At 41.7% G+C, this 27,487-nt stretch overlaps 1 protein-coding gene across 2 annotated transcripts in view; it reads left to right on the forward strand.

Moving 5' to 3' along the window:
• Window positions 1–27,487, forward strand: part of KIF26A (kinesin family member 26A) — a 214,458-nt gene that overhangs the window by 98,364 nt on the left and 88,607 nt on the right. Inside the window, exons 1-2 of one of the 2 annotated variants that reach the window (XM_042444933.1) lie at window positions 3,873–3,938; window positions 10,681–10,838. In XM_042444933.1, coding sequence (XP_042300867.1) covers window positions 3,897–3,938; window positions 10,681–10,838 — 200 coding nt within the window. In that variant the 5' untranslated portion in view covers window positions 3,873–3,896. Of the gene's footprint in view, window positions 1–3,872; window positions 3,939–10,680; window positions 10,839–27,487 lie in introns of those variants that run through there. The other variant, XM_042444932.1, reaches the window with a different exon arrangement.

The raw sequence follows: 27,487 nt of genomic DNA on the forward strand, positions 1-27,487 counted from the left end.
CTTGTAGTTTGCTGAGGTACTAGAGCTGTGTGGCTGAATGTTCTCAATGCACCTCTTTAGACTGCAGATCCCAGGAGTTCATGGGAAGGAACCATGGCAGTTAAGTCGAATTGTAGCCCACATAATTGTGTGTGTGATAACACCCTTAGATCAGCCCCGGGTAGGGTGTACGTGCACATGGCAGAGGTTGGAGGGACATTTGGGGCATCTTCGCATGTGTGGGCCACACTGTCACTATTAGAGAACCAGAATGATATTATCTGTGATAGTTTTTGGCTGTCATAGGATGGGTCCCTGCAAAGCAGCATTTAGGGGCAAAATTGCACCCCAAGAGGCATGGAGAGGAAAAAAAAATGTATATTTTTTTTCCGCTACTTTGTTTCAGCTGATTCTCCCTTCCACCAGTTGTTTTTTTTCTGGTCTTTACAGCTTGTATGATGTAGTGAGATTCCATGTGTCTGTGTTTGTCATCCCTCTACTGCCAGTTTGCTTTGTGTTCACATCCTTGGACACATTGACAGATCTCTTTTTTTTTCTGGTTAGAAATCCACTGCTCATCACACCTTTGCAAATCGTTAGAAAAGATATTTCAACTTCAGGGCTGAAAAAGTATTTAATTCCCTCATACTTTGTCATTTTATGGCAAAACTTGTTTAACCTCTGACTTTAAGGATGTAATTGAGTATTAAATATTAGTGGAGTCATATGGATCATCTGTAGATGTGTGATTTTGTTATTAATTTATTCTTGGCAAGGCTGATTCCATTCAGCACCTCCCCCCCCCCCAATCAATGCATGCTCTTGCAAATTTTCCTCTTGGTATGAAACACATGGTAGCACAGTGTTTTGTTTTAATGATTACTAGGGCATTGCAGAATTTCATTTTTCATTCTACAAAAGTTGTTTTTTTAGTCTCGTACTCATTTAACACAGTTAAATTCATGATTCCAAGTATCTAAAGTAAAAAAAGAGTCAGCACGGTGTAGTGGTTTTGACGTTGGACCTGATGGCTTTGTCAAGCTCTCTTTCAAGGGTCTACTTTTAATTTCTGTGTGTTCATCATATTTTGCAGTGTTGAATTCAGGTCAGCACTTATTTAAACAACAACAACAACAGGTCTCCATCTTTGAAATGGTGATAGGGCAGTCATGTGACAATCCTTCAGAGGAAGGAACTGCAAAACCAGCTGAATATTTCTTGTCTTAAAAAACCCTATGAAATTATGGGCTTGCCATAAGTCGACAGGTAAATTGTGAAAGCACCACACACCTCTTCATAGCAGGATAGCTGCACCTATTGACGCGGCCAGTGCAGAGGGAGGAATTGTGTTTAATCGTTTTTCCCCAAATTGGCTTATTTCAAATGTTTTACATAAAGATCTGAAAAAAAATTAATGAAAGGAAAGATTTATTAATCTATAAGTGGAAACCTGGTGTCCAGTCGTGTGGAGTTTACATGGAGATAGCTGGTCTCACCAAAGGGTTCTCACTGCAGATGACTGTGCTGACAATGATAATCTTGAGGAGACCACTGGTATGGTCAAGAGCACAGTTGTGATTTCCCCCCTCCTGTATTTTAAGAGGACTCCCTTGTATGAGTAACACACAATGGCCAACATCTCTGGGTAATAACTGCAGACGATTGTATGTAACTAGCTTGGAAAGCTCTAGCGTGTCACCCTAGGAGTTGGTTATAAAACAAGATCTATGGCGCATGGATTTAAAATTTGGTAGCATCCTGGGGAGTATTTAATTGCATTTGTGTTTCATTACAACACTGCCTCTTTTTGGCTAAATTTATTCTAACTAATTAGTTTGAATGTCAGAGTTGTATTTCAGATGACAGAAACATCATACATTATCACTCATTCAGCCCTAACCCTCAGTGACAAATATGTGTTGTGGCATCTAATCTATTAAGCATTTTAAAGAAGTCCTGAATGCTACTTTCTGCAGTCCTCCTTAAATAGTTATTACCTTTACATGCACATGTAGAACTACTTGTGTTGGGTCTTCTACTTGAAAAACAGTATATCTATGCTGTGTAATTGTATAGTTTGATACCACTTTAACTGCCATGGCTGTGCCCTGTGGAATTTTGAGGTCTGTAGTTTCAGGAAGCATGAGGATTCTCTTCCAGGTGGTGACCAAGGAAGGGACTTTCTCAGTCATCCTACTTATTACAAATTATTTCCCTAGAGAACTACCTGGTACCCTCTCTTACATTGTTCGGATGTGAGGCCTAAGCTCAGTTCTTTGAAACTCTGGTCAGTCTCTTGAAGTTCTGGTCTTTGCTGTTTTCATCAGTTGTGCTCTTTCATTGTTGTTTTAATGTTTTAAATTTCTTTGGAAATATTTTGGAATACCAGTTCTGAACTGTGCCATATACAGTACATAAAATGAATAAATAAGTTTTTTGCCTGGAAAGGACATTTTCATAGATCTAGGCCCATACAGACAGGCCAAAATAAGCTGCTTCGGGTCACTTTGGAGGTATGCGGTTTAAATGATGCATACGTACCAAAAGTCCGGAAGCACGGCAAATCCACGCTCTAGTCCTAAGGACTGGAGTGTGGCTTGGCGTGGCTTCCGGACTCTTAGGACGTATGCATCATTTAACAGCATACCTCCAAAGTGGCCCGAAGCAGCTTTATTTTGACCTGTCTGTATGGGGCCATAGAATCCTAAAATAATAAGAGTTGAAAGAGACCGCAAGGGCCATCCAGTCCAACCCCCTGCCATGGAGGAAATCCAAATCAAAGCATCCCTGACAGATGGCCATCCAGCCTCTGTTTAAAGACCTCCAAGGAAGGAGATTCCACTACACTCCGAGGGAGTGTATTCCACTGTCGGACAGCCACTTACTAATGTTGAGGTGGAATCTCTTTTGCTGTAGCTTGCATCCATTGTTCCGGGTCCTACTCTCTGGAGCAGCAGAAAACAAGCTTGCTCCCTCCTCAATATGACATCCCTTCAAATATTTAAACAGGGCTATCATATCACCTCTTAATCTTCTCTTCTCCAGGATAAACACCCCCAGCTCCCTAAGTCGTTCCTTATAGGACATGGCTTCCAGACCCTTCACCATTTTAGTCGCTCTCATTTGGACATGCTCCAGTTTCTCCACATCCTTTTTAAATTGTGGTGCCGAGAACTGGACACAATATTCCAGGTGGGGCCTGACCAGAGCAGACTATAGTGGCACTATTACTTCCCTTGATCTGGACACTATACTTCTATTGATGCAGCCTAAAATCGCATTGGCCTTGTTAGCTGCCGCATCGCACTGTTGACTCATATTCAACCTGTGGTCTACTTGGACTCCCAGATCCCTTTCACATGTAGTTTCATTCAGCCAGGTGTCACCCATCCTATATCTGTGCATTTCATTTTTCTGCCCTAAGTGCAGTACCTTACATTTCTCCGTGTTGAATTAGCTTTGGCCCAGCTTTCTAGTCTATTCAGGTCATCTTGAATTTTGATCCTGTCCTCTGGGGTATTAGCTATTCCCCCTAGTTTAGTGTCATCTGCAGATTTTCAGTGTTCGTATTTGATGGTACTTGAAACTCAAAGTGGGTTTTACGGGGAGGGTTATCCATTTTAATTTCAATTTGTACATCTGAGCCAAGGTGCACTTGATCATCTTTAAAGGCCATTTTAATTGCATGTAATGGGGATCCAAATAATTCTTAAAGACAGCCTCCCTTGTAACAGTAGGTGGCAGTTTGAAACTATATTCTTCCCTTCCTTCAAGTTCTCAAAAAGAGAGTTCCAACCTTCTTACTTCAGGCTTTTCTCTGTAACTGCTTACAGATCTCTGGCTTTCTTGTGGCTGAAGAGGATTTTAGCTTTGCAGTTGGATTGGTGAACGCAAGCCGCAGGCATCACCTTTGTAGTATGTTTCTGAGTCCGGTAGGACAGCTCTGTGTTGTCTCCTGTGTAAGTTTAAAGATCTAGTAATTCTTTATGGCTGGGGGGGATAATAGCACACAGACTTTTATATGAACACATGGTAGTCCTGTGACAAAGATTTGTGGTGCTGTTTGGCAGAGAACATGGGGGGGGGGGGGGGGGGGGGGGGACCCTACAATAATATTCTCATTTCATGTTTGGAAACAAGGTAGGGTTTACACTTTCTTTGGTTGTTAATTAGCAGGATTTGTTCTCACTGTGTGTGTACCTCCAGATATTATTGAATTGTACCTCCATCTTGCTTCAAGATTGGTTGTGCTGGTTAGGGCTGATGGGGGTTGCAGTTGATCAGCAGACTTTCAGTGCCCATGAAAGTGAATCTAAAGGATTCTGTTGCTGATTGGACTACAGTTCAGAGAAGATTCACTGCTAGCACCGTCAGATTGTCAACTGCTATTTTATAGTATAGCATGCAACACGGGGGCGGAGGGGGGGCTCAGCAGCTCAGATGCTGACGCTGTTGATTGCAAGATCAGCAGGTTGGCAGTTCAAGGCCCAAGTGCTGCATGATGGGGTGAGCTCCCATCACTAGTCTCACCTTCTGCCAACCTAGCAGTTCGAAAGCATGCAAATGCAAGTAGATAAATAGGTACCACTTCAGTGGGAAGGTAAAAAAATTCTGTGCAGTCATGATGGTCACATGATCACAGAGTTCTCTTTGACAATGCCGGCTCCCTTGGCATAGTAACGGACATGAGCACCTCCCCCTACAGTTGGACAGAGTTTGACAACTTTGTCAAAGGGGAATATCTTTATCTTTACCTTTATTAAAAAATTACCTTTCTGGACTATATCTCCTAGAATCCTCCTGTTTAAAGTATGCCTTTCTGGCTTTATGCAGTCTGGACCTCTCTGATATTTACTGCGTCCTCCTTCCTGCTCCTGCTTTTGACATTTGATAACCATGTAGTAACTGTATTTGACCATCCAGTCAATGCAGATTTATTTGTGCACTCAAACACAGTCACAGAATTGGAGGGGGTCTCATAGACCATCCAGGCCAATGCTTCTACTAAGGCAGGGGATTAGACTTAGATGGCCCTTGCAGTGCTTCCGGACCCTATGATTTTATGTCTTGTTGTTTTTGTTAGTAAAATAATATATTTGCTTGAGCTGAAGGCCTCTTTTGCTTTGTGTTGTAAGCTCCTTAAGGAACATGTTGTAAGCTGTTGATGGGTTAGAAATCCCAGAGAAATCTATCATCATCATCACCATCATCATCTTTATTGCCATCGTTAACACCATTGGCATCATCTTTTTCTTCTCTTTCTCTGTAGCCTATGGTGCAATCCTAGGCCATTACCACATTATCTGAGCAATCAAGTCAGTACTTCAAAAATGGAAACATCGCTTTCAGAGCACTGCACGTCTTCTCAGTTGCATGACTGGGACTGTTGCTCTCATTGAGCTCTCTTCCAGACTCTCCCTTAACCCCACCTCCTTGCACTCTACTCTTCCCACCATGCCTTTTAGTGATTTTACATTTTGATTTACCCCCACTTATTTCACACAATTCTGGAGCTCTGTTACTGTGAGCTAAGTTTTTTTTTTTTTTAAAAAAAAAAGAAGAAATAGAAATGAAATGAAATGAAATGAAATAAAGGGAATCAGGCAGTTTGGGAATATCAAGGGTGAGGGGGACAGGGGAAGAGAAGGGGACACTGACACTATGGGACTACCAATCTCCCAGCTGCCTCAGCAGTGATGTTTCACACCTGAGGACTTGCACGATTGCGAGGTCACTGATGAGTTTCTATTGTCATAGAAATGTGATGCAGCAGTTACGGGTTGAGACAAGAGCTGCTACAAGTTGGAGGCATCTACTCTCCCTATGCTCGGTGGATTTGTCTAAATAAAGTAATCATGTGGGTAGGGTTGATCACAAGGATCCTTCCCAAGCTCAGGTGACCCAAGTTTTGTATGCAGAATGTGCTTTTCTAGTGACTACATACCTAGATGCTTCCCAGAGGTCTAAGAGTACACCACTGGGTTTCGAAGCTGCATGAAAAGGGGAACAATATTAGAAATACACATTCAACAGAATTGCCTTTAGTGCATTGTACAGGGCCATAGAACCTTTTTGTTGTTTTTTGCTCCAGCAGTTTTACCCTTTCACCCAGGGTCGAAATTTCAGATAGTAGTGATTTAGGATAATGCCACTGCTGGCATGTGCTTCTGGTTTGTCCGTGCCAGGTTGCAGTGCCAGAATAGGCAAACAGAGATCAATTTCTGTATTTTTCTTTCTACAAATACCAATTTCAGGTTAGAGAAAAGAAAAGAGGGAGAAACAAACAGTAACCATCTCCTGTGAGACCCTGAGAAAGAAATGAGAGTTTTATCAAATGCAGTGTGTCTGTGTGTGGGCACGTAGACACTTTTTTTTGTCATTTTCTTTTCCTTAAAAAGAAATCAATGTTTTTCCTCAGTTTTTTTGGCCGCTCATGCGGAAAGATGCTACAAATGTGACTGTTTGGTTAGTTCCTCTTAAAGCAGATAGAGCTTGTAGATGATGCGCCACTGAGAAATAATTCCTGACAGTTATAACTGAAGCAGATAAACCGTTCTGCCAGCCACTGAATAACGCCGTAAAACAAAAAGGGTTCTGCTTATCGTTTTTCGTGTTTTCATGCTTGTCAGACAGTTTAGCAGTGCATTACCTATAACAAAGGGTCTCTGCATTATTCCTCTTGTCTGCCCCTGGTCATGGTTTTAACCTTGTCCGGCACTGGGTCTTCGCTGACATGCCTTCCTTTTATTACTTATTACGGTGGTTGTATACTCAATACAGGTAAGACATGGGCTTGTCAGGCAGATGTAGTGGGTTAGGAAATATCACAGACCAATCTATGGAAAGCACATAGGTCTCCCAAGATCTGATGATAATGATAGACTTGTGGATAACCTTCTGTTTAATCTTATACCTCTGATGTGTCCCCTGAATCTCCTGCTAGACTCTCAGAGTGAACAGGGAGAGGAGGGAAATTCTATTTTTTCCCCACCCAAAGTCTTTTGTCTCCCATTTCTCTTGATTATAGTGGAAATACTATTCTCTCCCATGCCTTTGAGAAAAACAGCTTTGGAGTCATCTTTGATTCTTCACTTGTCATCAGTGTGTCTTGACTTTTCACCTTTTCATCAAGCTGCCTTCTGCTCTTCTTTCAAGTGTCTTGTCAAGGCCCATGTCTCTACTGTACTGTTTCCTGAACAATCACTATCCCTCACATTGCTGTTTGATGCTCTCATACACTTTCATCACCTCCATTCCTTCACATCCTATCCTCCTCCCAGTTGCGTTGATCTAATGTAGCTTGTAAATCCCCACGGGCAGGAAAGTACCTCATATCTGTTTCTCATGCATTACATAGTAGCCTTCTCCAACCTGGTGCCCTCCAGATGGGTTAGATTACAATTGCCATCACCTGAACCCAACCTAGCTATTGTTCATGAAAGTTGCAGTTCAGTATATCTGGAGGGCATTACAGTATCTTGAAAAGAGGGTGTGTAACATTTGCACCAAATAACTATAATGGTAATATGCAAAATGATCTTGTAGTACCTTTCAGACTAACTGAAAGAAAGAAGTTGGTAGCATGAACTTTTGTAGTGTGTGCATCTGAGGGGGTAGGTTCAAGTCTACAAAGCTCATGCTACCAACTTTTTTCTTACACTTAGTCTCAAATGTGCTACAAGATCCCTTTGCATACTGATTTTCCAAACTAACATGGCTATGTCTTTGAATTCTATAATAGTGGATGCAATAGTAAGAGAGACTGCTGTTTTGTTGTTGTTGTTAACTGTCCTCGAGTCTGTGTCAACCCATAGCGACCCTGTGAATAAGACATCTCCAAGACTTCCTGTCCTCTACTGCTCTGTTCAGTGCCTATAAATTCATACTCATGACCTCTTTAACAGAGTCCATCCATCTAGCATGTGACCTTCCTCTCTTTCTACTTCTCTCCACCTTTCCTAGCATTATTGTTTTCTCCATTGAATCGTGCCTTTCCACGATGTGTCCAAATTATGACAGCCTCTGTTTTGCCATCTTGGCTTCCAAGGAGATTTCTGGCTTGTTCTGGTCAAGGACCATCTATTTGTCTTTTTGGCTGTCCACAGAATGCTTAGCACTCTTCTTCAGCACCACATCTCAAATGAACTGATTTTCTTTCTGTCCGCTTTCTTCACTGTCTCTCATATCCATACATGGCGATAGGGAATACAGTGGCTTGTATGATTCTATCTTTTGTTCTCGGTTATATATCTTTACATTTTATGATCTTTTCTAGTTCTTTCATAACTGCCCTCCCCATTCTTAGGCTACTTATGAGCTCTTGATTACAGTCGCCGCCCTGTTCAATATTTGATTCCAGATATGAGAACTCTTTTACTATTTTTATTTCCTCATTGTCTAGGCTGAATTTGTATAGATTCTCTGTGGTAATTATTTTTGTTTTCTTTATGTTCAGTAATAAGCCTGCCTTTGTACTTTCTTCCTTGGTTTTCCTTAGTAGTTGCTTTAGGTCTGTGATGTTTTCTGCTAGTAGTGTGGTGTCATTTGCGTATCTTAGAATGCTGTTTACCTACTTAATAAATCACCTACATAGTAAATGGCAATGTCCCATACAGATCCAATGTGGTTTAAGTGTTGGACGACTACTAAGGAGATCAGTGTTTGAATCCCTGTTTGGCCATAGATACCCACTGGGTGACCTTGGGCATGGCACACACTCTCAGCTACAGAGGATGGCAAAAGCAAAACCCCTTTTAAACAAATACTGCTAAGAAAACCTTGTGATAGGTTTTCTTTAGGGTTATCAGAAGTCAGAAGTCACTAGCTTAACAATGTGTGATTGTCCCTTTCCAGTCATCGACTTTGGACTTGGTTTCTCAGTTTTGCTTTTTCATGGCAGAACCCATGGTTTCCTCCCAATGTCCCTTTTCATCTTCCACTTCATCAGATAGTACAAATGTCTGGTTGAATCTTGCTCTGTAGTTTTTAAAGCCTTCCTTCATTAATCTAAATTCCTCCAAAAGCTCCCGCCAGAACTCTGCAAATGCAGCTTGAGAAGGCTGCATTTTTAAAATTTTCTATTACACTAACTCTTGGTATACAAAGAAATAACAAACCCAGTTCTTCAGTGCCTCCTCCAGAAGTATGTGATAATGGCACACTGGTAGTTAGTCTCTGCTATTCCTATTGATTTCACTGGAAACTTCTCGCAGCCATAACAATTCCACTTTCTCAAAATAAACAATGTTTCCTTAATCCCTTATTACTTCCAATGCTGTGACAAACACTCAATTTTCCAACTTTAAAAATCAATTCCAATTTAGATCTTTCTTCACAAAATACAAACTTCTGTTAGGCTTTTTTTTTGTTTGCTTTAAACTTTTGTTTTTTCTTATAGTCTTCCAATCACATAGGTAAAAAGAAAAAGAAATCATAGTCTTCCAGGAAAATCACCCAGATGCTGATGAAACCGCTGTTTTGAATATTCTTTTTAATCCAACAGATACTGTTCTTGCTAATATTGGTGCTAATAATAGCTGCCTCATATCCAATTTTGGAAGAAAGGCGGAATATAAATCCAATAAATACCGTAAATAGTTCTGGGAGTGTCTAGTAGTATAGTGGGCACACTACACCTGAAAGCTAGCAATCTGTGGATTGGACCATCCACAGATTGCCATGCCCTGTATTGTCCAATGGTAGTGTGTGTATCTTGCCACGCATTGAGTAATATGGGGCTTGAGTGTCCATGTTTTTTCGTGTTCTGGAGTGAGGGAATCAAATCCCTGTGGATGGAAAGAGTCCATTGCAGTAGTTAGAAGTTGGACTTGAAACAAAAGATTGCATTATGGAGTTGCTCTGGTTTAGGGTTCCCAGAGCTTGGGAATTTTACTTTTTTGGACTGTAGTTCCTCTTATTTTTGAGCCAGCGAGGCTGCTGGCCATACTGGTTATACCCTGTGGGGGTTGTAGTGATCAGAAGCTTTTCAGAGGCTTGAGAGTTTCACTAGGCTTCTGTGCCGCCTTCTGAGATATTCCAATCCATTTCCTCCCTCTCATCTATTCCCCCCCCATCAAAAATAAACAAAAACCCCACCAACTACAGCAACAAAAATAATTTCTTCCCAAGTGGGAATACTTAGTTTTGGGTTGTTCTGGATTATCCCTCCACCTTTTGATATTTTTCTCCCAAGAAAGAAACTTTATGTTTGTGCTTTTGAAATCCTTTGCCAATACCTTTTGTGCATATTTGGTACCATTTTGGCTACACAAAGGTCCAGGAATATTGGGGGGCATATTGTGTATGAGTTCACTATGGAAATATATACTGGTTCCAATGCAGAATACAGTTCTCCCTCCATTTGAGTCTGCAGTCTCAGTCCTTCGTGGACCGGCAATCAGGGAGAGTTAAAAAGGCACACTTTCCTATGGCGCACAGCCATTCAAGCCAATGGGGCTTGAATATGTGCACATTTTTATTTTCACGGGGGTTGCAGAATGGATCCCCCGTGAAAACGGAGGGATGACTGTATTTTGTTTTATTACTTTGGAGACAGGGCAGTAACTTCGAAAGGTGATTTGAAGTTTTAACTATGTCCTCCATTTTGTTTTCAGTTCTGTCCGGTTTCATATTATTTACACACTAATTCATCTATTATATAAATAAATATAAACTCTGTTCTAAATTGTGGTTTTCCTTCAGGAGTCAACAACTGGAGAGTGTGGAAAGGAAGGCTCTAACGTTCAAGTTACCTCAGGACAGAACACCTGTGACCAAACAGGGGTTGGCAGTTCCCAGAGTTTGGTCACCCCTGCGGGCGTCTCTGCGGGTACTTCTGCAGCAGCATCGTTCTTCATAAGGTAGTTTTCATTTTTATGACTGACTGTTGGGTATGAAATGGCTACAAACTAATAGAAGGTTCTTGAACTAGTTTAGCAGATGGAAGCTCAGGTAGTTGAATATGGTAAAGATCTTTGGATGGATAAAGGGACTGTTATGCCATGAAAACACAAGTCTGGAGCTGCTCCTGTGGAAAGGTATGGGTGTGTTGTGACAGAGGTGGTGTGGGAAAGAGGTGGGGAAGGAAGGTTTATGCTCCTTGTTTCTACCTCAGTGGTGGCGAACCTTTTAGGGACCGAGTGCCCAAACTCAAAGATTTCTGGCACTGGGTGTTACCCAATGCCAGGGGCAGGACTTCCGGGGGTGACACGGGATGTCCAGGCTTCCAGGGACAGGACTTCTTCTCCCCACCCTCCCAGGGATGACTGCTCTGGGGGAAAAGCCCTTATAGGATTACCTGGTTTTTTTTTAATGTTCATGTTTTTAACTACTTTTCATTCCGTTAGTTGTTAGTTTAATTATACAGCTGGCCCTCAACTTGCACATAGGTTAGGGGTCTAGTCCTCCCCCATCCCCATGATAATGGAAAACCCTGAATATAAGCCCCCCCCCCCCCATTTTATTTATTTTTTACCTGAGAAAACACTTTTCTAGGCAACTGTAGGTCCTCCCATGTGACTCTGGTTGACTTTTGCTAGCTGTTGACCATAGAGTCGTGCTGAAAGACCTACAGATGCTTAGAGAGAACATATTTTTTGATGGCAAGGATAAATACAATACTAATCTGTGAATAATCAGATGTGCAAGTGCTTAACTTGCAAATGTGCAGGGACAATACTTGTGAATTTTTTTAGCTGATCTGTTTTAAGCTTTTTAAACTGCCTTACAGTTTACAGTATCCTGGTTTACAGCTTACAATATACAGGTTGAGTCTCCCTTATCTGACGTGCTTGGAACCAGAAATTTTGGATTTTGGATTTTTTTTACAGATTTTAGAATATTTGAATATACATAATGTGCTATCTTACATATAGGACCCGCATCTAAACATGACATTAATTTATATTCTGTATATACCATATACACATAGCCTGAAGGTAATTTTATACAGAATATTCATATTAATTTTGTGCATGGAGCAAAGTTTGTATATGCTGAACCATGAGAAAGAAAAAAATGCTGTTGTCTCAGCCAGCCATTAAAAAAAGTTTTGGATTTTGGAGCATTTTGGATTTTGGAATTCCAGATAAGGGAGACGCAGACTGTACTGGGAAAAGGTAGGAGATGATGATGATGATGTATGCAGAAAGCCCCACCTCCCCTGAGGTTCATGCTATAAACATGCATACCAGGAAGAGGGACAACTTGACACATGATAGTAGAGATGGTGAGGCTGCTTGATGTATCACTGCTGCTGTGCTCTTCTGCACATGTGCTATAATATATAATATGGCTTCTGTAGTCACTTGAAGCTCAGAAATAGTTTATTGTTAATTCCAGTGTATTCCCTCTTTCTTTCTCACTGACTCTATCTTTCTTCTGTACATAGTACCTGCAAGCTTTTAGATAACTTAGACTTTTCTTTCTTATGCTCTCTAAAATGCATGTGCATTTACATTTTGATTCAAGTGTCCTCATTTTAAAGTGGTTGCCCAACTTCGTCAAAGGTAATTATATTACAAATATCTGCTCTTATATTTGATTAGATATTTTGATTCATTAGCCTCTAGGTGATGTAAAAAGAATTGTCTCTCTCATTCTCTCTCTCAATTTCACAGATAAATAAAATAATATAATATTTTTTGAAATAGACCAAAGAGCCCAAATTGTTCCCTCTCTCTTTAAAGGGGGGGGGGGGGGGAGTAAAGCAGTGTCACATTTTGCAGATGTTTGTCAGAATATTGTCTGTGGGGTTTGGCAGAAAGAATTGCTTCCTGGCTGGGAGCTGGCAAAAGAAGACTTTCATTTTAACAAAATTTAAAAAGATAGAGGACAATATGCTCTAAGGAGCACATTGACCCTGATTTTCCCAAATATAGGAACTTAGGAAATTCTGCTGCTATGGAGGAAAAATGTAATTCTTGTTCAAACCTTGGAAGCCTAATAGTATAACAATATTATTTTAGCAAAATAATATAACAAGAAGTAATGTTACTTTTAAAGTGTAACATGCACTCACTACTTGTATTACATTGTGTTTTATAAAGTCATTTGGAGGGATTTCGGTCCTTTGATGGGATATTTTTCTAAATTTTACATACATATTAAATATATTTTGTAAAGGAAATTATAATTAATTATTACCATGTTACTAACGTGTTACTAATGAATTTTCATGTGTGTTCACATAACATACTTGTGTGATTATGAATGTGTGTAGTAATTTTGCAGCCTTGATTGCATGTCCTGTTCTGTGCTAGAAGATCCTATGCTTTATGAATGCTTTTTGCTAGTTTGGATTATTAAACAAGCCAAAGACAAATCTTTCTCTGGCTGTGACAAAGCTCTCTGAGTCCATCTATCACTTTGCACATTTAGGCCTTCGATGTTCACAGATGCCCAGAATTGTGCTTCAGTGATTTATCTTCAAAAGGAAGCTTTTGCTAGACTTATTCTTAGAAATGGGATGCTCAATCATATTTGCATGCCTCTGAGTTTGCGGATTAAAGAATCTAATTATTCACTAATGAGCATTAATGGTACATATAAACGGAGGGTCACTCTCCTATTACCAGCACCTGATGGTTTGCTGATAAGCATTTGGCCATTACATTGACCATAAAATACAGTCAATAATTGAGGTGATGGGGAGAGCAGACACCTTATCAGCTGTAGGCCTAGCAGGACAGCTTGTCAGGACTCAAGATACTGATTGAGCAGTGACTGAGCATACGATCAGGCCATTGGAGCTGTGCGCCTCTAATGAAATAGCCGGGTATTAGCACAACTGCTAAATGACTAATGTGTTTTTCTTCCAAGCCTCAAACGTTTCAATTAGTTCCAAGAAATTGTTCGCTTGGCTATTCATTGTGAGCTGCGGGTGGTCATGGTTTCCAGGGGTTTTTGAATAATACCTTGTGAGCCATTTGGGGATTGTTCAGGGGCTGGTAGTAGGGCTGGCTCAAGACATTTTGCTTCCTGATCAGAACAGCAGGTCTCATCCACCACCAACCACCAGAGTCAAAATGCACAGTACCCAAAAGTCAGCTGTGTTATTTTGTGTGTTAGAAAATCCCATACATTCCTTTCTCTGTCCCTAGGAGTAAAGTCAAAGAAGAACGTGCAAAGGTAGTCTTACTTCTGAACATAAAGAAAACAAAAATAATGACCACAGAGGATTTGCATAAAGTCAGCCAAGGCAATGATGAAATCAAAATATTTAAAGATTTCCTGCACCTTGGATCAAATATTAATCAGAACAGAGGCTGTTGTCAAGAAATAAGAAGATGACTCAGAATGGGAGGGGCAGCAATGAAAGAACCAGGCAAGATCCTAAAGAGTAAATCTATCCAACTGGGCACAAAAGTTGGAATTGTCCAATCCATTGTATTCCCTTTACTATGTATGGATGTAAGGGCAAGACTGTGAAGAAAGCGGGTAAAAAGAAAATAAACTCATTTGAGGTGTGATGTTGGAGAAGAGTGCTGAGAATACCATGGACAGTGAAAAGACAAATGGCTGGGTTCTTGGAAAAAAAAAATCAGGTGTGAGTTCCCCTGGAAGCCAAGATGGTCAAACTGAGGCTGTTGTACTTTGGCCATGTCATAAGAAGGCACGACTCATTAAAAAATACAATAATGCTAGGAAACATAAACAGTTAGCAATTGGACAGTGGTCTGACCAGACATTTTTATCTTTAAATTGGACTTAATTTAACTGGTTCCCGTCTTCTACAATGGTCAGATGCATTTAAATTATAGTAATTGTTTCTAATGGTTACTATAACCTACATAGTGAAATGTACTAGATTTAAATTTAGAGTCAGCATAGTGCAGGAGTATGAATGTTGGACTCTAACCCTGAGAGACAAGAGTTCGAATCCCTACTGCATGGAAAGCTACTGGGTGGCCTTGGGCAAGTCACACTTTTTCTCAGTCTTAGAATTAGCAATGGCAATCCCCTTCTGAACAATCTTCCCATAATACTTTTGCCTTATGGAAACCGATATGAAAGCATACTATTGCCACTTTATTTAAATTACAGCAATGGTTTCTGTAGTAGTATGGCCAACACCAGTAAGTTTTCAGTCCTGAGACCCAGACTCAGATGGCCAAAAAATTGGGAGGAGGGAGGCAAAGCTGGAAATAATGTTTTTTATTGTTTCCATACTGAGTTAATGCTAATGTTCTCTTGTTCATATTTATACCCCTTTACCTATAGTTGTCTGGGCTGTTGGACTGCATTCAACCCTTTAATGGAATAGAATGTTGGTTTAATTGTACTGAATCAGATTTTTCTCAACTTGAAATGTAACTGATAAGTAGTGTGGACAGTGCATGTATCCACACTGCAGAAATAAAGCACCATTCTGTGGAATCTTGGGATTTGTAGTTTGGTGAGGCACCAAAGCTCTCTGACAGGCCAGGCTGAATACCTCATGTAACTATAAATCCTAGGCTTCAACAGGATAGACCCATGAAATTTACAGTGATGTCAAACTGCTTTACTTCTGCAGTGTGGACACACACACTGAGTGAGTGATGCTGAAGGCACTCCAGGTATATGTCAGCAAAACAAAGTTAAACTGTTGATATAAGGCATGACAAAGTGCAGCTATAATTAAGTATGTGTCCTTAAAAATAGAATTCTTTCAGATGTAGCAGTTTAAATGTAATATTTAAATCATGTGTGTCAAATTAGAGCACTGGAAAAAGATATTTCTAATCTTTCTGGAAATCCCATATCATGAATTGCTGGTGTGTCCTTTTGCTAGAAAAATTGCACTTGTGGGGTTGTTGGGGCACAAAAGACAGCATTGGGAGCCATAGTGCTTCACTTTGGTTGTCCCAGTTTATACTGCAATTAGGATGTGCACATGTGATGCAGACTTCTCCTGTGAGCCTGCATAGAGCAGGAGTGTGTGTCTTCTTGAAAGGAAGTAGGAGGTGATCTCTGACCTACTCTGCTGTGTGTGTGGCTGGGAAAGCTTGACAGTGAAGAAAGCTGACAGGAGGAGAATCATCTCATTTGAAATGTGGTACTGAAGGAGAGTTCTACACATATTATGAACCAGCCAAAAGACAAATAAATGGGTCCAAGGCTGAACTGTCCTTAGAAATCAAGGCTGATCTCTCCCTAGAAGCAAAAATGACTATACTGAGAGTTTTGTATTTTGGACAGATTATGAACAAAAAAATTGTCTGATTGGAAAAGACAGTACAGTGGGACCTCTCCTTCAGTACCACATTTCAAATGAGATAATTCTGTGGGGAATCTGTTCCAGACCCCCCCATGGGTACCAAAATCTGCAGATGCTCAAGTCCCGTTGTCCCCAATGGTGGTGCATTCATGCAGTCGTGCTGCCATTGGGAACAATGGGGGCTGTCCCTAATGGCAGCTCAGCCAGGTACATGTGCCATCATTGGTATCAATGGGGGTCTGCTGTCCATGGATGTTGAAATCTGTGGATGGCAACTCTGGATACCAAGGTTCCATTGTAATTCGTACTAAAGTGGAAGGCAATAAAGAAAAGAGGAAGAGTATATTACAAGTGGGTTGATTCAGTTACGAAGCCATCCTGAATTTATAAGACCTAAGCAGGGTTGCTTGAGGGCTGGGGCTCTTGGAGGTCTCTCATTCATAGTGTTGTCATAATTTGTTGACTTGATGGCAATTAGCAACAACAACTGTGACCTACACAGCAAAGGAATCTAATTAGTCCTTTGCCCTCTACCCCGAAGCCTACTTATACTATAGTTGCCCCCTCTAGGCACTGTCTCTCTTTTGATTCATTCTGCAAGCTTAGACAGAGTACTGAGTGTTTGGCCCATGTCGATCTGAAGTATATTATATGTCTATATGTGTGTGTGTGTGTGTGTGTGTGTGTGTGTGTGTATTCCACAGCATTGTGTCTCAAACAGAAGTTAGTCAGAGCACTTTAAATTATTAGCATGCATTCTGTGCTGTCTGATAATGGAGACCCCTGGACTTGGGTGTGCATACTGTTTTCTTTATCAGCCCCGTCCCCCTCTATGTGAGTGCCTTAACATTCATACATTATTTAATACAGCAAAGGATGTGAACTGCCTTTTGTCTTTCTGAACCGCTTGCTGTCCAGGCTTCTATGATGTGACCTTGAATAGTAACCATAGAAACATGTTAAAAGCATCAGTCCTTTAAAAAACTGAGTAGTTTGGAATGACAGGGATTCAAATTCCATGAAAGAAGGGTATGATGTATTAAGAATTCTGGAAGCCTGCATTACTTCTAACCTGTTAAACCTGATTACATTGGGATGATCAGCACTTCTGCAATTTTTAGGCAGTTGGGGGTAGAGAAAACAGAGAGAAGCATGCCATATATTTTAATGATGGCTTGTTTTTTTGAAATATTTACAGTCAAGTCTTGGAAAGCATTAATCTTAAATCTTATAAAATACAGGCATTGTTTCTCTATTGAGTTGATGATGTAGTTCTCCTCTTTTCTATATTTAATAGCTAGAAACATTTACTCATCCCCATACCTCTGGGAATAACTGGCATTGCAGTTTTCATGTAGAGCTGGCATGATTTAAAACCTATCTTGACAGATGGAGAGTAAATAACTGGGTTAGTAGTTAAGTAGGTCAGTAGAAGCAAATGGATTCTGTGACTCATCAGATACTGAGTTAGCCCTTTAACAGTGCTGGATGCAGAATAACTGGAGGCTATGGAGCGAGCTTGTAGACTTCTCTGGCAAAGTTTATATGGATGTCTTTGAGTGTTACTAAGGCTGACAATAGCTATGTCTCTTTAAATGAGGGACGCTTTGTTCAAAAAGGGTCTGGGTTTTATTATGACCAAAGCCTCAGATGTCATTTTTAAAAAGCTAGCAGGTAAATGGTAGTGTTGCATTTTTTAAAAAATAATTTGTTTCCATTTCTTGCTGGGTGAAAAGTAACATCTTGCTTTCAGATGAGGAGATGGAGTATAACTTTATACTTACAGAGTTATGCAGCAATCACAGAATGCTATTTCATTGGTGAACTGTGACTTTGTGCAACCAAGTGCCATTTACATCTGTGTGCTTTATACACATCACGAACAGCCATATACACAAGTTTGTTACCACAAACTAGAACTGAATATGGATGTTCCACATTGGAGACAAATGGCCATCTGCTTCTGTAGGTGAATATACACAAGCATAAGGTGCCAACAGGAATCCAGTCTTTAAAATATAAAAATGACACCAGTGTATTTCTAAAGTAACATGATAAAGCAACAGATGACTTGGTGCACTGAGAAGGACTGCATTAGAATTAACAATAAAATATTGAACATTATTACTATCATTATCCCACATGGGTAAATCATTACAAGGAAAGTTATAGCAAGTAGCAAGTACATTTCTGTACCACTTACCGATGTACTAAGCGGTTTACAAAGTGTGAGCTAATTGCCCCAATAAGCTGGGTACCCATTTTAGTGTCTTATGGAAGGATGCCAGGCTGAGTAGACCCAGAGCCCCTGGCTGGTATTGAACTCACAAACTTCTTTTTTGTGAGTGAGTGGCTGCAGTACACTGTGCCACCAGGGCTCCACATACTTGTAAGGTGTTACTTTCATGTTTTGGAAGAAGTCATGCCATCAGATTTCCCAGGGTGACTTTTATGTCTCGTATGTAACTCATTCTATTGATAATTTATTATATTTTAGTTTCTGTACATTTTTATTGCTGTGAATTTTTATCTATACCAGTTTAAATTTTTGTAAGCTGTCTTCCCTTCCTGAGAAAATGGTAAAAGGAAATGATGGGGATGATGGTGGACTGCCCAGGTGGGGGACTCTCCTTGGATGTCTTGAAACAGGTTGTATGGACATCTTTCAAAACTGCTTTAGTTGTGTATTCTTGCATGGCAGGGTGTTGATTTAGATTGACCTTGTGGTCTTTTCCAACTCTTAAGATTCTATGATTCTGTGAAGCACTTTTCTACAGCTGAGGGTTTCAGATTTATCACACCCTGAAAGACTGAAACCATTGCAGGTTGTTTCAGATCCCAGTTCTTCCTGTGCAGTAGATGTGAGGTGTATTCAACAGGCAAAAGCAGCCTAAGCATCCCCAGTTGTGAATGTTAAAATTTACCCAGGTTCAATCACAGAAGAAAATTCCTTCCATGTTTTCTTCTGGGGGCATTGTAGATCAGAAGGATTGAACTTTCCCCTTTCTTGTTTCTATTTGTTTATGTAGCAATGGGAAGAGTTGACAGCTAAACTCTTTCTATACCAGATTCTTTTGGAGGATTTCTTTGCCTAGCAAAATTGACTTTGAATAGTTCTGAAAAATTTCCCAGAGGGCCTCAACCTCTGTATCTCATGTGTCTGATAAAGTGAATAAAGCAGATCTTAAAACATAGCATGCACCCTATCTGGTGGCACTTTCACAGTTGTGTTGGGTTGGTCTGAGGGAAGCTGAAGTTTCCCCTGCATCGTGCAGGTCTCAGGTGGCCTTGGGTGAGTAACTTTTCTAAAAGAGACTGAAATGGCTTCCTAATTTTCTTGGAGGTGGGCAAAGATTTAAGTGTTATCAGGTAAAATGATTAGTCTTCAGAAATTAAGAACTATGTAACAAGATGCTAAATGACATGGCACCAAGACCTTTACAGCCTCATGGTTTTGAGTCTGGCAGGGGTCTTGTACAATTTGTGGCTTTGATCACAATTCCATTTCTCTGTAGCAAGAAACATTTGGGTTCTGGAATTTTTCTGGAATGTTCCTCTTGCAACCTGAAGATTTCTGTGAGAAGAGACTCCACAAAGATTTTAGAAACCATACGGCCGTAAATTCTGACATCTTCAGGCAGCAGTGATCAAGGAAACCTACAAACCTCATGTTGATATACTAGCAGGGAGACTTCCAGTTTGTGTTTGAATCATAGGCTCTTACTTACTTAGTAATTATGGATAACATTGCAGCTAACATCAGTAGCTAAGCCTTAATAGGGATCCTTTGATGCTACACAATTACAGCACTATGATTCCACTTAGACCAGGGGTAGGCAACCTTTTTGAGCCGGGGGCCGGGTTGCTGTCCCTCAGACAACTGGGGGGCCGAAGCCAAAAAATAAATAATTAAATATTTTTTAAAAAATTTAAATAAACAAATAAACCGGGACAAATGTAGGACAAAATTTTCAAATGGTGGACACTTTTTTTTTTAAAAAAAGTGGAGGACACGCAAAAAAATTTGCTGATTTTTTAAAAAATGTTAATACTGTATAAATGCATGTTTTTGAGGCTTCTATAGACAATTGCCCCCAAAAGGCCCCGGCGGCAATCGGCGGCAGGACCGGGCTGGGGCCGGTCCCAAGGCCTCGCTGGGCCGCATCCGGCCCGTGGGCCGCAAGTTGCCTACCCCTGACTTAGACTATGATGGCTGCATCCTGTGGAATCTTGGAATTTTTAATTTGGTGAAACAGTAGACCTCTCTGGCTAAGAATTCTAAATGCTGTTCCCTAAACTGCAAATCCCAGGGTGTTGGGATGTTGCCATGGCAGTTAAAGTGGAACCATAACACTATCATTGGATGGAGGATTGGTCCAATCACATGGTCTATAGAAGGATGATAAATTCAGTGGTAGAACACATGATTTGCATTCAAAAGATCCAAGGTTTAATGCTTGATAGGCATTCAGTGTTGAATCTGAATCTGTATTACCTGTTAAAAGGATCATATAGGAGATAGTGTGAAAGATCTCTGTTTTGAAACTGGATATAAGTCAGAGGAGGCAGTGTTAGACAAGGTTGGCCAGTTAAGTGATTTTAGTATACAGTGGGGGGCCAGATTCACTGGGGTTAGGGGCACAGGAATCTCGTGAAAGTGGAAAAATTGCAAATAAAAATGTGTACCTGAGAGAACACTTCTTTAGGCATCTCTAGGTCCTCTAGTGCAATTCTGTGGTCAACATCTGCCAGATGGTAACCATAGAATCATGCTGTAGGACATACAAATGCCTAGAGAAGTGTTTTCTCTATTAGTCTCTTGGTCCTGCAGTGCAACTCTCTGATCAACTTCCAGCAGAGTTGCTTTGTAGGAGCTAGAAATTCTTAGAGAGAACATATTAATCAAATCAGCAAAAGTCAAAGCCACAAATGTGGAGGCCTGACTCTAATCAGAAGTTTCTTTGATGAACCACCCTCCCAGTGCATGGCCACTGGTTAGAAGAAGGTAGGTTTCTGTGTTCTTATAATATTGTCCATTCTGTGCATTTAATTCATATGAATTAAGAGCTGGTCCCAATGGCCTCGTTCAGTGTACTTAGGGATGGGAAAATCTGTCAGTTTCCTCATTCTGTTTTTTTCACCTTCACATTTTTTAAAAGTTGGAAATATGAAGAAATATGCAAATTTTGGTAATTTTTTTCAAGAATAAACTTCTGTCCTGTCTGCACTGACCAAACTGTTCCCTTCATGGGGAGGACCATGTTATATCTATGTACCCCACCAGTATTAAAGATATGGAGGCTGCATAAAGAAAGAGGTGACAATCCTAATTGAGCACCCCAAACTTGACCAAAGACAGTGATTCAAAGCTAAGCTTTTGAAAGCTAAATGCTCAAAGCCCTCTGGCTGGATGCAGGGGAGATAACAGTTTTGGCTTCTCCCACATTCACTTTTTTGGGGGGAAACAATTCAAGTTCTTTGAGACTGGGGTAATTGAGGCTGACAGGTTTTCAAAACAGCAATAAGGGACAGTTAAAATTAATGACATGCAATGTTGATGATCACAAAATAGCTATTAAGAAGTTTGTGTTCTACTGAATTAACAAATGAAGGTATTGATTTCAGTTAATTTAGTCATGCCTTTCTCTGTAAAATTAACACATTGTCTACATTCATAAATTTCATTTCTGTCTTTATGAAAGGCCCACACCCTAAAATAGAGGATTTTTTTTAAATAACAGAAAAACAGAAAAAAGCTTTCCAGCCCACAAATAGAGAACAGAAGAGGCTGCAGCAGGTTGCTTTGGCCTGAGTCTACTGAGAAGGGCAGAATTCTGACCCCCGTGTCCTCTCCCCTCTCCTCATTTAATCAATTGCATACTGTTTTTCTTCTCTGAACCCACTTTGCAACCACTGAAAAAAGCCAAGGGCTGAAAGGCAAGAGTGGGAGGAGCACAGAGAAATAGGAACATTTTTAATGCATCTGATAAATTGGGACAACTGAGGATTAATCGGAACAGCCCCTGCCTAATTGGTCCAGTTGGAGGGTATGCTTTAGGCCAATGATTCCCAAACTTTGGTCCTCAAGCTGTTTTGGACTTCAATTCCCAGAAGCCCCAGCCAGCTTGGCCAACAGTCAGGAATTCTGGGAACTGAAGTCCAAAATATCTGGAAGTCCAGAGTTTGGGAATCACTCTTTTAGGGAATATCAGCACATGTTGCTTATTACCTGGTTGCGTGGGAAGCAATACCTGCTTAAATCCTGTCTTCTATGCAACCATTCGGGACCTAAATACTCTAAAGGTACCAGATGATGTCTGAATTTGGAAGCTAAGCAGGGTCAACCCTGATTAGTACTTGGTATGCTATATTTCAGAGGAAGGAACTTGCAAAACTACCTCTGAGTATTCCTTGCCTAAAAAAACTATGAAATTCATGGGATCGCCATGAATTGAAAACACATGCACACACACTCCTATACACACCATTCAAGTTGCAAGGAGTTCTCTCGAGCTTATACTCTGGCAACCCTTTATTGACACCACCCTGCACTTGTGGCATGAAGTTAGCTCTGGTAGTTTTACTGTCTTTTGTATCTCTGTAATTGTGTGGCCTGTGTTTCTTTTGTTGCTGTGGTAGCCAAGTGGCCTCTCTCTCTCTCTCTCTCTCTAATGAACACAAAATGGAATAATGTTTGCTTGGCTTGTGTTCTGCTTTGTTATGCCACTTGAAAGGTGGCAAGGTGGGTGGCGCATGGGAAGAATTTTCCTTTGCCCTTTTTTTTGTGAAAAAAGCATAATCTGTATAAGCTTTTGGGCCCTAACATAAAGTTAAAAATGAGTTTCCAAAAAGTTTAACCTCTCTAATGCAGCTTTGTACATTTCCCACCATGCTCTCTGAACACAGAAGCGAGAGCAGCTCCCTGCCATGAAGAGTTTGCATTCGGAGGGCAGGTGAAGCAAATAAAGAGGATATGTGGAATAATAACCTGGCGAAGGCACAGCGGTAGTGTGGGAGGAGAAGGGAGATTAGGGGGAGAGACCTGCAGCAGTGTGCAGGAGTGGGAAGGCTGGTGCTGAGCATGTTTGCAGATGGCAGTCAGGAAAGGGAGGGATTCTGAAGGCTGACAGCAAGAGAGAAGTCAGAGAGGTTAATAGACTGAATATCAGGAGGGGGATGGAGGGACCAGACAGGAAGGAGAGGTGGGAGAAAGAGGCAATTTCAGACAGCAGCAAATGGAAATCAGCACAAAAAAGAACATCCTGGGAGGGGGGACACGGGGTGGTTGGTCTGTGACAGAGGATGGGGGAATCAATCCGAAACTGGAGATGGGGGTTAACAAGGGGGCATAGGAAGGCAATGAGATCAGAAGGGGCCATTGGCATAGAGAAGGAAAGCAGTCAGGCAGAAGGAGTGTGTGTTTCTGTGTGTGTATGTGTGATAGTAGCTTCCAAGATACTACACCCACACACATCCACCCACACACACACACACACACACACACACACGGTGGGGGACAGTTGCAGTCAGGAGGTAGAGAGATGAAGCAAAGGATGAAGTGTCTGAGGAAGTGTAAGAGAACTAAGTGTAAGACAGTGCACATGAGCAAAAGGAAACTGGAAGAAAGCAAAAATTGTGTGTGTGTGTGTATTAGTTAGACTGCCTGGGAGATAGGTTCAGAATTCAAACCATGATTGTAAATAAGTGTGGGTTTCTATGACTGTCTTTAAGCCTCCTCCCCCATGGAAATACTTGAGGTTTACTTTACCAGGAGACAATAAAAGGAAGAAGGAAGTGGTGGACTTTTATTTTTAACACTTCTAGCTATTTGTCTTTATGTGTTTTAGAATTCTGGGCATGGAGGAAGTTGGATGTCTGGATAAAGGTCAATGCCTTTTTCTTTTCTTTTCTTTCTTTTTATAATGTCCTGGGTTTTGATGGTCCAAGTTAAACAAAACAGTGTAGGAACTAGAATGCTTCCATGTACTCAGCCAGACTGCTAGTTCCCCTGTTTAAGTGTTGCAGACCAGATGACAAACCTCTCTGGGGTCTTGTGCAGAATTCTTTGTCAGACCTACTTGGAGATGCCAGGATTTGACCTGGAACTTTCAAAGCCTATCCTCTACCACGACCTATCTATGAAGCTGGAATTGTATGCTTGCTGTAAAGCCCAGATACAGCTCTGCCACTATCTCTTATCATTTGCATGGTAGGGTTCCATAAGTGTCTGGACCCTCCAAACCGGGGCAAATGTAGGACAAAATTTTCAAATGGAGGGCACATTTTTAAAATGGAGGACACGTGGGAAAATTGATGGTTTTTAAAAAAATGTTATATAAATACATGTTTCTTAGGCATGATCAAATGGAGGACATTTGGGCATTATTCCTAGACAGATGACAGAAATTACTTTCCCTTTCTGGCCACCCCCCTCCCCCATCCAAACAGCACATTTGGGCATTGACATGGCTTATTAACATGAATCTCTTTGCATATTTCAGAGGCTATTCCATACCAAACTCTTTGGGTTTCACACTGAATACGTCAAGGTGATTTAACAAGAAGTGGGTTTGCCCGGATTCAACTGTACTTCTCAGAAGTGTGTACTTGGTCAAGGGACTTTGGTTTTTCTTCACTGCCATGAGTTTGTAAAATCAGAGCAACTTACATTGGTCGTGCCTCAGAAGCTGGCTCATTTCATCATCATCACTATCCTCTTCCTTTCCTCCCTTCTTCCTCCTTTCTGTCCTTCCTCCCTCCTTTCCTTCCTCCCCTCCTCTCTTCTTCTCACCTCCCTTCCTTCTTCCCTCCCTTCCTCCCTTTCCTCCTTGTTCTTTCCTCCCTCCTCCCTCCCTTCTCTCCTCCTTCCCCTTCCTTCCCCTCCTCCTCCCTTCCTTCCTCTTCCCTCCTTCCTCCTTCTTTTTTCCTCCTCCCTCCTTCCTTCCTCCTCCTCCTCCTCCTTCTTTTCCCTCCTTCCCCTCCTTCCTCCATTCCTCCCCTTTCCTTCTTCCTTCCTCCTTTCCTCCCCCTTCCTTCCTCCCTTCCTCCTCCCTCCCTCCTCCCTCCCTCCCTCTCCCTCCCCCCTCCTCCGCCTTTTCCTTCCTCTCTCCTCTCTCCTTTCCCTCCTCCTCCTCTGTCTCCCAGCCCAGGCCCAAGCGGAGGAGGAGGTGGGGCTGCCTTGGTGGCTCCCCCCGCCACGACCAAGGCAGGAAGCAGGCAGCCCACCCCCCCTCACCCTCCTCCTCTGCCTCTGCTCCTGGGCCCAAGGAAGTGCCCAGCACGGAGGCGCGCCAGGCGGGGAGGCGGTGGGTGGCTGCCTGCCAGTGCCGGCTGCCTTGGCACGAGGGAACACCAAGCCAGGCAGCATCTCTGCCTCTCCTCCTCCGTGGGCCTGGCTGGGAGCAGAGGAGGAGGAGGAAGGAAGGAGGAAGGAGGGAGAAAGGAGGGAGCTTGAACGGAGGAGGAGAGAAGGAGGTCACCTCTGCGCAACACCTGCCCCCCCTCCCCACCTCGCCGCCACCCTCCCCCGCGCACCGCCTCCTCCTTTCGCTTCCGCAGGAGGAGGAGGAGGAGGTGGGTGGGCTGCACACGGGGAGGCAGGGGAAGGTGGGTTGGGCCGTGCGGGCCCCTAACCGGGGGCTGGGGGCCAAACTGGACCAGGACCGGAGGGGCCCCCAAAAGCGGTTTTGTCACGGGGCCGCTGGGTTATTGGCATCCCTATGCGTGGGAGGAATGATTGGGGCGCTCAGTATTTCTCTTGTTACTGTATTGGTGTGCAGAATTGTGCAAATTTTCAAGAGGACTGAGCTTTTTTGATTGTACTACTAGCTTTGTAGCTCAGAAAATAATGCACGAGCATATGTGTGGCTTTACTGTGCCTGAATTGTGAGGCTCGGATGCAAGCAGTTATTACATGATCCTGTGGTGTCTCTAGATGTTGTGAACCGTTTGAACATCTCACCATTGGCTGTGCTGGCTAGGGGTGCTGAGACTGCAGTCCAAAAACACTTGGAGGGTTGCATGATTCCCAACTTGATTTTAAATCAAATCATGTGATCCTCACACACCTTGTTTCCAGGTTGGAATCCCACTTCCGGGAGTCCTTAGGACATGTAAACAAAAATATGAAAGGGGGGGGTGTAACTGCTTGTGTGTTGAATCAAAGTTGAGAATGTTTCACCACTGTAGCAGAGTACAAATTCAGATTGTAGACCAGGCAAGTGGGAACAGTTTTGCTTACATATGACATTAATAACCTGTGAGGGATACATGGTTTTCCATGACTGAAGAGGCCTAGAAGAAGGGAATCATGGCAAGAAAACATACCAAGCCTTATGGGTAGCTTGTAACAGTGATGTAGATTCAAGTTGTTTGACTTGGACTCAAGTCAGACTCAAGTTGCTTCAGTCTCTCAACTTGGATAAACTCTGCAATAACTAGGCACTGATTTGACTTGACTTGTGATTATATATTTTTAGTACTGACTTGCTGGCCTAACATCATCCAGAAATAGCAAACCATTAGGCAATGGGCTCAAGTTGGGGGTTAAGGTCTACTCAGCACCCTTCCCCACTTTAGAAGGATCCTAGAGCATTGGTTCAAACTCTGTCCTCAGGTGTTTTTGGACTTCAGGTCCAGAACCTCAGCAAGCTTGGCCAACAGTCAGGAATTCAGGGACCCAAGTGAAAGATCTGGATATCAAAGGTTGGAGCCATTGCTTTAGAAGGATCCTCCACCTCAAGCCTGTTGCCTAAGTGGTTTGCTATTTCTGGATGATGTTTTTGTACTGACCATGTGCATGGCTTTCTTGATGTTCTGGTGATTGAAACTTCACCTCCACACCTCCCATCACCACCTCCTTTTTCTGTTAAAATTGGCTCCCCACTTGAGACTTTTTTGAAAGTATCTTGCAAAGATTTGAGATCAGCTGAGACTTGAAGGTAGAGACTTGAGCCTGGACTTGAAACTTGAGAAAATCCTCTTGAATTACATCACTGTTGATAGGCTTGATAGGCACCAAATTCAACGGGAAGACCCAAGGCAAAATGGGGACCAGTTGCTTACGTATTAGAGCAATAATTGTGTGGAATACAGGGTTTTCCATGACTGAAGAGGCATAAATGAGGAGGAATTGTGACAAAGCACACACCACATCCATATAGTAGCCAGCCTGATAAATTGAAAAGGCTTCCTTATTTCTCTTGTTCTTTGAATATTTTAATTCCTAGAAAGCCATTTGTTAGAAATAGCTTGAGTATATCTTTTCTGTTATATATCTCAAATGAAACAGATACAGATTTTAAAATAAAC

The sequence above is a fragment of the Sceloporus undulatus genome, chromosome 1 (assembly GCF_019175285.1).
Source record: "Sceloporus undulatus isolate JIND9_A2432 ecotype Alabama chromosome 1, SceUnd_v1.1, whole genome shotgun sequence".
NCBI lineage: Eukaryota > Metazoa > Chordata > Lepidosauria > Squamata > Phrynosomatidae > Sceloporus > Sceloporus undulatus.